At 48.4% G+C, this 14816-nt stretch overlaps 1 protein-coding gene across 1 annotated transcript in view; it reads right to left on the minus strand.

The window, feature by feature from the left end:
• Window positions 1-8352: 8352 nt before the first annotated feature.
• The window catches only part of NAT8L (N-acetyltransferase 8 like), a 57435-nt gene continuing 50971 nt past the window's right edge, over window positions 8353-14816 (minus strand). Inside the window, exon 3 of the mRNA XM_043973325.1 lies at window positions 8353-9210. Within this exon, the coding sequence (XP_043829260.1) occupies window positions 8843-9210 (368 nt within the window). The 3' untranslated portion in view covers window positions 8353-8842. The remainder of the gene's footprint in view (window positions 9211-14816) is intronic.

Below are 14816 nucleotides of genomic sequence, written 5' to 3' on the forward strand. Positions count from 1 at the left end.
GCTGTGGTGAAGTCCTTCCAGATGTCTAGCTCAGACTTTTCACCAGCATGTGGACATCCTCCAACTGCCCTGTTGGGTTTCACCCTCTGTAATAAAGCTACATTCATTGATCCCAAATGGAATTACTGTTTGCCAAGGAATGTTAGCATACAATCAGATGGCAGATGTTAGCAGAAATGGCCAAAGCCCAACGTAACATCTGAAGAGAGTGACTGCTTCTGTTTGTGGCCGATGCCAGTGTGGGAACAGCTAGTCAACCAGATCCTGAAAGAGTTGCACCCTCAGAAAACTCAAGAATGACCTGGAGCTTTAGACCTTCTTACTTATAGATTTCATCATCAAAGTGATTCATCTAGGCAATCTATGCAGCATGTTGTCCAAGGAAATCTAAGAGGGCTCAGATGCAGTCATCTTGAATCACCAAGCTCATTCTCTGTTGAACTCTGCAAGGACACCACCAATGAACGGCAAGAGCAGGGAGCCCGTGGCTGCCACTGCTTTCAGAATTTCCACTTCCTTTGCCACCAGTACTCCCTGCATGCACACATACACATACTCACACACATTCAAATACACACACACACACACACACACAAACACACACACACACAACATACCACGCAAACCAGTTTTCTCTAAAATGGCTAATTATTGCTGTTTAAAAAAAAAAAAAGACGTTCAGCCAAGAGAACGTGACTTGGATAATTATCCTGGAACCCCATTCTTTTTTCAAAGTACAGTACATACTATGTTGATCGTAGAAAATGCAAGGATGTTGAACATCTCTCTCGGTGGAGCTGAGTCCGGGAGATGCCCAGAGTGAATCAGAATGGCTGAGGGATGAGATTGTCCCCTTCCAGAAAGTGCTCATCTCAGATCACTGGCTCAACCTCACGGAGAATTCTGCCCTCAGGTCATATCAGCTTGGCTTTTCAGCTGATGTCAACTCCATGTAAAGCACTTCACAAGTTAGCAAAAAATAGTCTATTCAGTCCGAAATATGCCAAACAAGGAGATTTCCCCCCTTCCCTAAAATTCATCTTAAAAGGGCCTTAGCCCAAGTACACACCATATCACCGCTACCTAACAGGTCAGCCCAATGCCAAAAAACAATTTGCTAAAAAAGTGTGCTTCGGTTAAGACCTACTTAAATAATAAAATGAATAATAAATACAACACAGATGATTAAATACGTCCTTGGACTACAGAATGCTGGGAAAATCATTCTAGCAGAGGCTCAGTTTGCTTTCAGATCAGCTGCTACTTGGTGTAGGCTGCCCTGGGTATTTGTTAGGGAGATGTACTGACTCCTAATTTCAGATCCTGTCATTTTCACTTCCTTTATCTGGCAATAGGTTTTTTCCTTATGCCCCAACTCCAAACTCTAGTTAGTTAGAAGACTAACTGCTTGTCATGTGAACAAGAATTTTCTCAAAGCCCATGCCAATAATTTGCTGTTATTCTTGAGATCCACCATCTCTCAAGTTCCCATGACTGGGTTTCTTTTGTCATGTTGCATATTTCAATGGAGATATATTAGGGAAAGAAATTGGATAACAGTAGTGCAGTCCCCTAACACAGTTATGATACAAGCACTTTCCTACATGCCTATACTCAGGTTTTTAACAGAGGCCAGTCCCTCATTCCCAGGTTATTGAGTGTATTGACTAGAAAAATGGGAGGATGGGAGGGGAAAGTTCAATAGAATCACTCTTTTCCAATTTCACTATCCCTTTATATGTCATGCTATCCATATTGGAATTCCAGTCCCCTTTGCATGCCTCTGCTCCATTTCAGAGTTGAGTGCCCATCCATGAAGAGTCAGCTTCATGCTGCTTATTTAGGTGGCAAATGAAGTGGTTCCTGAAGGGCAACGAGAGCTGCCCTTGTGAGCCTGAATGTCTCCTAAAGAACTAGACTAATAGGATGATCAGTTGGCAGGCTGGGTATATTTAACCTGGAAGAGAAAACTTTGAGGGAGAAGAGGGGACAGAATGATCAGTGTCTTCAAATATTTGAAGGGCTATTGTAGGGAAGAAGGGTTAGATTTGGCCCCAGAGGACAGAACTAGGACCAGTGAGTATATATCAGGGGGATATTTCAACCCAAAATGAGGAAACACTTCCTTAAATGATCAGATCTGTCCAAGACCAAAATGAGTTGCCTTTGGATGGTGTTCTCAATTACTAGAGGTCTTCAGGAAAAACCTGGGGGTGTTAGGGGTGCTTCCTGGGGAGGTACTGGCAGGACCAGGTGCACTCTGAAGTCCCTTCCAACTTAACTTCTGGGATCCTCCTCCAGGTGACGTGTGCAAAGTCATCCTATAGCCGGAGAAGTCTAGAAGGTGACAAGGATATGTCCCCCACTCTTTAACATTCTCAAAGCCTGCAGATGACTGGGGCCAAAGGGAACCTAAGAAAATCAGCACTAAAACATATCCCCAAGCATCAATTCTAAACAGATACCACTGGAGAACTCAGGAATCATAAAAACATTCTCAGTCAGGCCTAAGCATGTGATCAGGAACATAGACTAGATCCCTTGGTAAGGAGTTGAATGTCCCAATCCTCTTTCCAAATGATTACTGTGGTATGAGTGGCTGTATGTCTTTTTTAAACATTAATAAAGAACTACATTGCATATTGGGAAGGGCAAGTGTTAGAAGCAAAAACTCGATGTCTATTGACCTTTCCTGGGAAAGCAGAATTTGGAAATATGCAGATACCATCTGCTCACAGGTTCTCCCAACAGCTGGCACCCATCAGCCATGGCTCTCATGAACAGATTAACTCAAGTTGACTCTAAATTACATTCGCCATTGAACTAACCTGCTGAGTCATTTGTGGGGACATCTTTCTGGATATAAAGTTGGGCTAGGCCTGTTTTAACTGCATCTTTGGGGTAAAAATTCATGGGTTTGGGTTTCTTGCTACTATCCTGTCCTGAAAAGGCCCCTAAGGACATAAATGTCCCCTGATGAGAGAGAATTGTGGCCAACCCCGTGATCATCTGAAAAGATGATGGCTCCCCAGGACAGTGGTATTTTAGACACAAAAGCCCCGTTCTAGTCCTCCTTGTGCTGAGGGAAGGGAAGAAGGCACAGCCAAAAAGCTGGCTTCTTCTGTGCTGTTCCACCCTCCCCTGACAACTGCTCCATCTGCATTCTAGAAAGAAGGGCAAAAACCCACTGGCTCCACATGCAGCTATAGTGGAAAAGGGCTACAGCTCTGGCTTGTGCTGATGGCTTGAGAAAAGGAAGCTGGGAGGTATATATACCAGACTCCAAGAGAGGCTGCCCTCCTTCCTCTCCATGGAAGTACTGAACTACTTCAGCTAAAGGCCTCTCTCAGCGCCCTAACCAGGAGAGCCTTGTGGCCAGCATGACCATGCCTGTCCTTCCTGCTAGGGGGAGAAGATTTATCCCAATGGGGCATCATAATAGGTTTGCAGCACACTCCATGGCACCAACTACAGGTCACTTTGAACCAGATGAACCCTGGAACAGAATAAAAAGGAAATGAACATCTGATTTCACATCCTTGCTCTACCGCGTACTAACCATGTGACTGCTCTAACCACTCCCCATCTTTGAACCTCAGTAAAGTGAAGGGCTTAGACTCAAAAGGTCTCTAAGCACTGTCCCTCCCCTCAACTCTGACCCTCTACTGTGATCCTAGACCAGGAGCAACAAATTACATGTGTATGCCACCCTCCAACTCAAAACACTGAGGCCAGCCATACATCACAAGCTGTGTGAACTATTGTCAGAGGAGATACCCCAATCTGGGAAAAATAACCATGTCCTGAGAAACCCAAAACGCAAAGCAGGGCCAGACTTCAGATCAGGGCATGGACGTTTGGCCCTGGGAGGATACAGAGCTCATGCTGAAACACACACTAATCACCCAGGGTCATTTCACCGAGCCCTCCAGACAAATATTTTTGATCTGCCTACCAAGGAACAAATACAACTAGTGGCAATTTGGTTGGACTGGACAGAAAGTTTTAGGCTCTCCAGAAAGCCTGGTTTCACAAAGCCATTCAAGGGACCACCTCCAAATCAAGGTACCTGCCTAGGAGGCCACAGGAACCCACTTGCCCTTTGAGGGATGGGGTGGAATTCTCAAATCAGCCACAGTGCTCATAGTAGGGGTTGAGGGAGGGGAGGGGAGGTGTCCTCCCTCAGACTCTTGCCAAGGGGCAAATCCTGAAGGCTTCACAAGCTTTTGCCTTTCAGCTACATCACCAAATTATTGAAAACCAAAGAGAAAGTGGGCTTTAGCCTTGCAATGGGAAAGCTAGAACAGAAAAGTCTGTCTACCGATTCAGGCCAAGGGCCCCACTGGGGAGTATCAAGGGACTTCAAGACTCCAGGGTCTGAGAGCTGCATATTTCTCCTTCCTTTAATCCCACATGATTCAAGAGGAACTCCACCTGAACAGCCTTACAGAGGTAGTAGAAGTAACATCAGAAGTTTTCTACAAACTTTAAAAAAGTCGTTTCTCAGTGCACATTTGCTCAACAAGGGGCTCTGGGTACTGGGGAATGACGGATGCCCTAGAAACACACATCAGCAGAGTCTGTCCTAGAAGGCTCCTGCCCCCAGGCTTCTTCTCAGGGGTCACCAGGGCGGACACTGTAACGCACTCAGAGAATCAGAAAATATTTACACTGTTGTAATTCTGTACAGGCTTAGAGAAGCTTGGACACCATCGGGAAAGGATTTCGCCAACCAGAGTTGAATAGCAGCCAGTGAGGGATGGTCAGGAGCTGGGACGAGAGGAAGCAAAAAGTTTCCAGAGTTCACAGTTCTAATGTGGCAGGCGCTCTGGCTATGCCCATTCAGTGCAAGTGACAGACACCTGCCCTGCGTATTGGCAGCAATGGAAGGGCAGCGATTAAGGAGGTGGGAAGGTCCTCAAGGTCTCCAGCCATCCAACCCAGTGGGTCGTGAGCCCTTCCAGGGGAGGAAGATACCACCCCGGGCTCAGGAAAAAGGAGGCAAAATTGGCCACTTGTCTCTATAAGACCGAGTGCTTCTAGATACTGGACCGACTTCCAACAATCATGGCATGGTTCCCAACGGCCTGTACAGAGAATGGGGGAGAACAGGGATCTTTCTGAGGCAGCAGCCTGCTTCCTGAAATTACAGGGACTGGCTTTGCAGTTCGGTGTCTGTATCGTTTATGGGCTCAAAGGTCACCCCTTTAAAGTCATCCCTTTGTCGAGCACATCTGTCCTAAAAGCAACTAAATAACAAACACAAAAGTGCTTTGGTCAATCCCAATGAGAAGCTGCACTGTCACCAGTTGGCGGGAGGTTGGCAGCGGAGCTGTCCCTTTAGCCCTCAGGCGGGGTAGGACCCTCGGCTCCAGTTTTGGCTTAGCACAGCTACAGGTGAGGCAGGTTACAAAGGCACAGGAATCAAAGAAAACCAGCGACATTCTTTCGCTAAATAACCCCGGTTTAAAAAAAAAAAAATCGCCCAAGTCAGACTCTCTATCTCCCCCCTCCCCCCCATCATGAAAATACTTGTCATTTTCCTTTTCTGGAAATGTCTTAGTGCAGTGACGCGCCAGCAACAGCCAAAAGAAATCCCAAACAAGAGAACACAGAACGCACCCCCACCCCCAAAAAGCCCCCACTGAAAACCAAACGACCGGAGGGAGGAAAAAAAGGCACAAACTGTTCTGTTTTCTTCTATTTTGCTAACACTTCACAACTGTCTATTGAGTGCAGGATAACAAAATCACTGAAAATGGCAAGAAAATACTGCGCCCATTTCTGTACAATCTACAAAATGCCAATTCCTACCCAGAGGACATACTTCCTTCCGTGGGAGGAGAAACGTACAGCGTACAAAGGTTGTTGCGTTTGGTTTTTGTTTTTGTGTATTTTTTAAAAACTTGAAATATATAATATATCATACCCCTTTAATAAGCTGCTTTAAACAAACTCGCTTGCTTTCAAAATATGGCCCCTCCGTGGTCGATGTTTGACCCTCACCGGCCAGGTCCATTGCAGCTCAGCCTTGGCTTTTCACTGCGTGTGAGGCAGGTGAGGGAAGACAGAATTAACCTTCTCCCTCCCCAGCCCCACCCAGAGAACATCCCCTGCCTGTGTGGGTCAGCACTTGGTGCCATGGCTTCAATCCCCTCTACCCACTGCCAGCAGCACTAGGTACAGAGACTGTACAAGGTACCCTAGCTTGTCCTCTCCCACCTACACCCCCCCTTCTTTCTGTGCCCCAAGGACTGCTGAGGACAAGCCTAAAGGAGGGCTTTCCCTTCACTGCTCAACTCAAAGGCCAGCAGTTTGAGTGGAATCACTATCAAATGTCACATCTGACATCAGTTAGCCTTCCTCTTCCTCATACCCCAGAGGAGTCACTTCTGCTCTGATCCCACACCCATCCCCCCCCATTCCCCCCTCAGTAGATCCCTCCAGTAGCAGTTTGAAGGACACACCAGAGAATCTCTGGCCCCTCCAGAGAATCCCCTCCCCTCTGTGCTAGGCACCCAAATGACCTTGGAATGGAAAGGTTTGTTCTTCCAAGCAACGCAGGGAAGTTCCCACTACTGACATGATTCTCTCCATCAACCTTCCCAATACCCAGAACACATCCTCAGTAACCGTGGCTCCCACTGGCTGGGCATTTCCTGGGTCAAGTGCCACCTTTGCACCTTTCCTCCACCAGTCTGAGTGGTTCACACCAAACTACTTCCTAGATTAAAGTCCAAGCAAAAGCGACATTTGTGCTGTCCCTTGTCAATTTCATTGTAGTGATTTTTCTTTAAAAGAAAACAAAGGACAAGCAGAATAATAATACATTGTAGACCAGGAGCACTTCTCTTTCCCTGGTTGTTAGAACTAAGCTAAATTGGGGTTTCCCTTTAAATTTATAAACCTGCATCCCTCTTCCACCCCCACCCTCCCAATCCCCACCCTCCCACCCACTGCCCAGCCAAGCAGGACCAGAAATAGAGGCTATTTCTGGCACTGCTGTGGTGGCGTTTTTTGTTTTGTTTTGTTTTTTCTTTTTTTGGTGTGGTTTTTCTGTATGTTTTTGTGGTTTTTTTTTTTTTAAAGTATAACCCAACAGTTTTTCCCAAGACATTAAAGTCATGCAAAGTTGCTATTCTGTTAAATAAGTTACAAAAAAAGGTACAATTTCAGGCGAGAAGAAGCTGTCGTCTGGGCTGCTCCCCGGGGACAGGCACTGTACATCCATCCTTCATACAGACACATGCCCAGTGTGCCTTGCACACACTGGACGATGTTAAAGCAGCGCATTCCCTTTGTGGCGGCTGGCGGCTGCTGCCAGGAGGCCAGGCCGGACCAGGCCTGCTCTGCTTATCTAACAAGCAGCTGCTTAGGATAATAGGGATGCTAGCTTTCCCCAGCCAAGGCTCTGCTGAAGGGGCTGGATTGGGTGGGCACATTAATGTGCAAATGTGTTGCCATAGGAACCCGCCCTCCCCTAGGCTTCAATGACACCGTTCAGCCACAGCCAAAATAAAATAAACTCATAAAGTAAAATAAGGAGGGGGAAGGGGAGAATGAGAAGAGAAACATAGGGTTGGGAAGGGAAGACGATATGAGCACAAATAAATAGGAGAAAACTTAATGAAATGAAATAATAAAGCCGGGATGGAGTAAAAGAGGCAAGGTGATAGTCCCGCCAGAGACTGGCTCAGGGCTCTAGGTTGGGGTGGGCTGTGGGCTATGGGCTGAAGGGAGGGCTGGGGAGGAGAGCAATCAGAGGCTGCTATTTTACACTATATTACACTGGATCTCCACAGGTCCAATGGGTTAAGTCTGTTTGCTGGCTTAGGTCGAGAGAGAAAAAAGGGTCGCTGGGGACTTGGGGGGAGGAGGAGGGAGAGAGTCTTAGTCATCGGATGCACCAAGGGTTCCCTCAGACGATTTTGGCAGAATGAGGCACATCCAGAAAAAAAGTGCAAGGTAGTTGCCCAGGTGGTAGTGCTACGAGTGAGCCACTGCAAGCACAAGCAGGCACATCCTCTTCATGCATTACGGCAAAGCAGCTTCCCATGCTGGTCTCCCGGCGGACCGCTGACCACTGACCACCAGGCCCGGGACAAAGAGCGCGTGTCCTCCTTACAGGCCGGGATAATGCTGGGAAATGCACGCAAGTGGAGGGTCGGAGAGGGGAGGGTATTAGAAATCCACAGGAAGGGGTGGCTTCTGGAGCCCGTGTGTGGACAATGAGGCCGCTTTATGTACACCAGGCCAGGGAAGCAGGAGGACTGGGAGCGCTAGGGACAGGGCGGTTTTCTCTAGTGTTTCTGCTTTCAGTCTCTGTGCTTAATTAAATCTCTGTGTTACCTGGGGGGGAGATGGAAAAGAGTATTGGGGGGTGGGCAGGCTCAGAGAGTGCCACTCTCGGGATGAACAGCAGGTCTAGTGACCCGAGAGATGTGGGATGTGGCTCCTGGGGCTCCCAGCATGAGGGAGCCTCCCGTGGTGAGCAGCCCCCTCCGCTGGCCCAGACAGACTGCCTGGCTGCTCATTTTGTCATTATTTCTGTTGTCTTCATCTTGATTGGAGATGGGATAGGACAGGGGTACAGGGGTGGGGATTGGGCAGCAATCAACTCAAAACCAAACTACCACAAAAAAGGAGTTCTTAAATAATGAAATAAGCAGATCTTCTTCCCCGCCCCACCCCCACCTCCCCCCAAATCAGCCAAACAAACCACAATCCATGAAAGTGCTGGGTTAAGCGTTTGGAAAAACAGGAAGGAGAATCATCGGGTTGGGCTGAGCGATAACGGTTGGGCGGTTGGGTTGGGTTGGGTTTGGTGTTTCAGGCGTCATCGTTATTCCTCACGTAATTGCAGGCGATAGCGGTGGTAGCGAAGCTGAAAGAACATCTTCTCTACCAGGGAGTGCGTCATTCCCGGGAGGACATAGTGCTCCACCACGCCCATGTGCTTGAAGCCCAGGGACTCGTACAGCTTGTGGGCGGCCACTTTGACCGCGGTAGTGCCCAGCACCACGGAGGAATAATTGTTGAGCACGGCAAACTCGAGCACCTTGCGGCCCAAGGCCTTGGCGATGCCCTTGCCCCGGTACCTCGAGTCCACCGACATGCGGCGCAGCTCCACCGAGTTATCGTCCTCGCTGCCCCGCGCCGCCACGATCCCCACCACGTTGCCATCCAGGACGGCCACCCAAAAGCAGGAACCTGCAGGGAAGACAGGCATTAGCGGCCACAGAAAAAGGCTGTCCCACGTCTCAGCAGGGAATGGCAGGCCTGCAGAGCCCTGCCCTGGGAGCCAAGAGACCTTCTGGGTGAGGAGCGATCAGACATTAGAGGTCTCTAAGGCCCCTCCCTCTCCCGCTCTAAAATGCTATGGAGAGGGGTCTGTTTTCGCATTTCAAAGACTCATTTCCAAAGGCAGGCCAGTCCCTCAGGCACAACAACCCCAGCCCTATATAACAGTTGGCTGATAACCTTCTTGGTACTTAACCAAGCTGCTCCCTGGAGAGTTACATGGTCCAGTTTCGAGCCTGTACTCAAACCCTCTCCAGCACGAAAGGCAGGTGGGCCGAGGGGAGACAGTGCTAGACTTGGAGTCTGGAAAGGCTGCACTGGAATTCTGTCCCGTACAATTAGCAGTTTTGCAACCCAGAGCAAGTCCCTCAGCCTCTGTTTCCTCATCTATAAAATGGGTCTATTAACGGCTGGAGCACCTACCTTATAGGGGTTTTCTGAAGCTCAAATGAGGTAATCTGTGGAAAGCAATCTGCCAACTTTTGAGTGCTACAGAAACACCAGCCATTATTATTTGTACCTGCTGGGCTCGGCATTCCGCCAACATCAGCTGGGAGAACTCCAGGCTTCCTCCATGCACTAGCGAAGCAGGAGGCTTTTCACGGAGAGTTTTCTTGTGTTGTCCTTGTTAAGTCTTCCAGCTCAGCGATCGAGCTGCTGTCTCTCCCTCGAGTCCCCCCCCTTAGGGGAAAAAACTGCCCCCATGCCCATTCGTCTTCCTCAACTACCCTCTTCCTGGAATATCAGGGCTTCTGCCAGGGGTCAAGGTGAATCCCAAGCAAACCAAAGTGAATAAATACCTCAGGCCTCTGCCAAAGAAGCAAAACGATAACGCCCCGGAATACCAAAAAGAGCGGCAGAGAGAGGAATGTGAAGGGCGGCAGAGGCCAGGGTCCAGGTCCCAGCTTGGCCACTAACTCAGGCGAGGACATTTCTCCTCTCCTGGTCTCAGTTTCTCTGGCTATCAAATGAAAGAACTGAAGGGGTGGAGTCTCTAAGGCCCTCCCTACCTCTTACTTTCCAGGTTCTAAGGCCCCTCCGGCTCCGACATCTTATGTTCTATGTTCTAAGGTCTCAGCAATTCTAAAAGCAGCTCCCAAGCTAAGAACCAGCTCATAAATGCAGAGCATCAGCATATCCTCTTCCTCCTTTCAGAAGGGGGCTTCATGACTCCACCTGTGCCCTCCTCGTGACCATAAGCCTTTATCATCAGCCTCACCAGCCAGGTGAGGGTAACCCAATCCAAATGGGAAAGAACACTGCAGACAGTCAGAGAAGCAGAGTGTGCCCAGGGGCTGCACTGAGCTGGTCCAGCCTCGGGAGGATCTGCCATCCTTTTGTCTGCTTTGCCTTGCCTCAGCCAATCCCCTGAAGCCAGAGCCCGCAGGTGTTCTCCTTCCAGGTCTGGAGGACAGAAAGACTTCCTGCCACTCTACTCCCTTCCTTCTGGGGGGGGGGGTCAGGCTGTGCAGTGAACACTAGGATTAGATCTATAGCACCTACAGACCCCCGAAGCCCTCCTGATCTCTTCTCCCCTCCCCCCAGAATACACCCGTGGCTTCATGCTTTGAGCACCATATTATGCATTCAGCCAGCCAACATCTGGTTTCGTGGGAAGGGTCAAAGGGGTCCCACGGAGCAAGGGCTATCCTATCCAGTCGGAGGCCAGCGAGCAGCCTGGCACAGGGCAAATCCACTGGTCTTGGAGTCATTGTACTTGGATTCCGATCTGCCCTCTACAAACTAATGAGCTGTATTCATCTGGGGAAGCCATCTACTTTTCCCAACCTATAAAATGAATGAGAAGGTGGCTCACACCTTAGACTTGGGGTCAGAAAGACCTGAGTTCAAATGCTGCCTCAAATACTTACTAGCTGTGTGACTCTAAGCAAGTGACTTTAACTTTCTCAGCCTCGGTGTCCTCTGTAAAATGAGAATAAACGCACCTGCCTCACAGGGCAAGGATAAAATAAGGTGACATCTATAAAGTGCCTTGCAAACCTTAAAACATTGTAGGAATTCTGGTATTGTTATTATCCTCCTCATTATGCTATCCCATGATTCCATGATCACAGGCATGATCCAGCTACTTACCCAAAGTCCCAAATTACTGACAGCTACTCTGCTTGAGAAGAAGATGGCATACACAACAGGCGTGCTGTGGCAGCAGAGGAAAAATGGGTAAAAAAAACCCCAGATAATCCGTTAAATTGCTTCCATTTCTAAATCCTTCAGTTCTATCTTTGTTGTGGAGACACTTCAAATGGGCCCAACTCTTCATGACCCCGTTTGGGTTTTCCTGGTGGAAATATATCCAGCTCATATTACATATGAGGAAACTGAAGCAAATGGGGTTAAGTGACTTGCTCCAGGTCACACAGGACGGATCCAAGGCCAGATTTGAACTCAGGAAGGTGAGTCTTCCTGATTCCAAGCCCAGTGCTCTATCCACTGTGCCCTCTCCAGTCATATGTACTCATACTCTGGATGTTGAATAAGACACAGATATGGGCCAAATGCTCCCCTGGACAGCTGCCTAAATAATGGCAGATTGCCCCTCTCCCACACACCTACTCCTGCAAAACCCTCCCATCGGCAGCAGACCACATAATGCTCAAGAAATCCAATGAGAAACTATAGTTCGGAACCTCTTCCAACCCCAAACAGTACAAAAGTCAGTGAGCAGCCTGAAGGCTATCAGAGAAGGGGACCCCTCCCACTAAAACCAGAGTTAGCCCAGGGAAACCTACTACTACTACTACTACAAGGGATCCAAGATGGCCAATAATCTACCAGCTCTGTGTCCTGGGGCTGCAGGAGCAGAAAGCTCCCCTGCAAAAGGCCTGGGGTGGTCAGAAAGCCCCAGGAAGAGGCCCTTGGAAACAGCAGCAAGCAGCAAGCAAAAGGGTGCCATCGGCTTCAGAAACTAAAGCTGGAGAAACGAGTAAATCTGAGAAAACACCACCTAGCATCAAAATTTATTGCAAATCTAAAACTCCTCCAAAAGGAGAGGTTGACACCTACAAGAGATAACACCTACAAGTATTTTTAAAAAATATATCACCGCCATTCCACAAGGCCTACAATGACTAATTGGAAGAAATTAAGAAGTGGTGCAAGAGATGTTTAAAATTAAATTAAAGGTCTGGAAGATGGCGGAGGAAAGGCAGTGAGCTCCTGAACTCATGACACGATCACTCCAAAAAACATCCAAATAACGCCCTAGGCAGGCACCCGCAGAGACCCCCATCCTAGAAGGAAGGGAGCCGTTCTGCATATATGAGGTACCTGGAACTTTTCAGGGCACAGAACCCCAAGCACTAGTACTGGAAGGGACCTGAGAGGGCAGCTGGTCTAACCTGTACTCGAGCATAAGGCTCCTCTTGAATACCTTCAGTGACAGGGAACTCACTACTTTTAAAGGCTGTCTATTCCCTTGTTTGGATCGCTCTACCTGTTAGAAAGTTCTTCATTGCATCAAGCTAAAATCTGACTTGGGCAGCTAGGTGTACAGTGGATAGAGCACCAGGTCTAAAGTCAGGAAGACTCATCTTCATGAGTTTAAATCCAGCCTCCACTGCTTCCTAGCTGTGTGACCCTGGGCAAGTCACTTAATCCAATTTGCCTCAGTTTCCTCACCTGTAAAATGAACTGGAAAAGGAAGCAGCAAACCTCTCCAGCATCTTTACCAAGGAAACCCCAAATGGGGTCAAGGAGAGTCGGACACAACTAAGCAACAACATCTGATTCCTTCCCGCTCACTTCCATACATACCTTCAAAAACCTTTGGCTCTACCCTGTTGCCAAGTCTTTTCTTCCTTACAAAGGACAGCTCTTTGAGTCACTGGATTTTTTTTTAAACTGAAAGGTACATCCATGGCCATCTAGGTCTAACGTCACCATCCCCAAAAAATCTCTACTACACCAAACTCATCAAGTGACTGGATGAGCTTATTGAATGCTTACTGTGGGCAAATGCCCAAATGAGACAATACGGGTAAATACTGACCCTGCACAGCAGTGGGGATTACAGAGTCAGACAGACACTGTCCTTGAGAAGGTCTCAGCTGCCAGTCAGGTGGAAAGGGCCCATGGTCTTCAGGGTACGGGAGATGGGAATGCATCTTCTTTGACGTCACTGCCTACCAAGAAAATCCTATCAGCTCCTGGTGTTGAACCATTTGCCAGCGTGAAGGGCTTTGCTTTCTGAGTCGTCAGTGGCTGTGGCTGTGGGAACAGTAGCCAGGCCACATTTCTGTGGGGGTCGCTCCCAAGATAATGGTGCGGGCAGGGCTAGAAATAAGACCAGTGACCCGATGGCACTTGGGCTTCCCTGTCATCAGGTAACAGCCGGCCAAGAGTTGATGTTGGGGGTGGTCAAGAAGGTGAGGACCTCCTCCAAAGTGACTGCTTCCCTCAGTAATGGCTACAGGGTGGCGACTGAAAACAGGGCAGCTGGAGGGGAAGGACGGGATTTCCCAAGGCTCTTTGGGTCAGTGTCTTGGACTGTGTCCTCCTGGGTCTGAGGGGAGGTGTTGGGGATAGTTTGACTTGCCTGGAGTGTGCTGCCTCCCCCTTTCCCTCAGAGTGTCCTGCTAGGAAAGATTGCCTACCTGTGGGTGGCAACTGATCCACATCTGGTGGGGAATGGCCCGCCACCTCTCCATGGGGTTGTCCCCCCATATGTCAGCTACACAGCTGGTGGTTACCAAGCCTCTGGGCAAGACCTCCAGTGAAGAAGGACCCCATTCTACTGTGGGCCAGTTCTAATGATCAGAAAGTTTTTCTGACCACATGACCACATTTACCTTTGAAACTTCCAGCCCCAGATGCTGACGTCAAGCAGAACAAGTATAATCTCTCTTCTGTCTGACAACTTTTCAAATATTTGAAGCCAGCCACCATATCCCAGCTGGGTCTTCTCTGCTCCCCATTCCTTCAACAATACCTCACTCTTTTTTTAAGACTACGTCTCCCCATATTGCCCAATTGGGAAGTACATTGAACCCTGATCCCACTGCTGATCAGCCGGGGAGTTTTGAAGGAAGGAAACAAGCATTTATCAAGTGCCTACCGTATGCTAGGCTCTGTGCTAAGCACTTTACAAACATTACCTCATTGGGTCCTCATAACAACCCTGGGAGGTAGGTGCTATTATAATATAATTATTATATATTATGATTTAATTTATCAAGATTTATTATTTTGTAACTGAGGAAACTGAGGCAGCGAAAACTTAAGTGACTTGTCCAGCATTACATGATTAAGTGACTAAGGCCAGATTTGAACTTGGGTCTTCCTGACTCCAAACCCAATGCTCTATCCACTGGGCTACCCAGTTTCAACTCACTCTATTTCCAAGTTCAACCCGTTAACCTCTCCTTAGGCACATTTGTTACCCCCTTCTCCATACTCCTTGGATGATTTTCCAAGGGCTCACCGTATGGACACTGACCATAGTGTAGATGCCCACTGCCATGCAGAACTCCTGAGCCCAAAAGATTCACCAGCCTCAG

This window comes from Dromiciops gliroides, chromosome 6 (assembly GCF_019393635.1).
Source record: "Dromiciops gliroides isolate mDroGli1 chromosome 6, mDroGli1.pri, whole genome shotgun sequence".
Taxonomy (NCBI): Eukaryota; Metazoa; Chordata; class Mammalia; order Microbiotheria; family Microbiotheriidae; genus Dromiciops; species Dromiciops gliroides.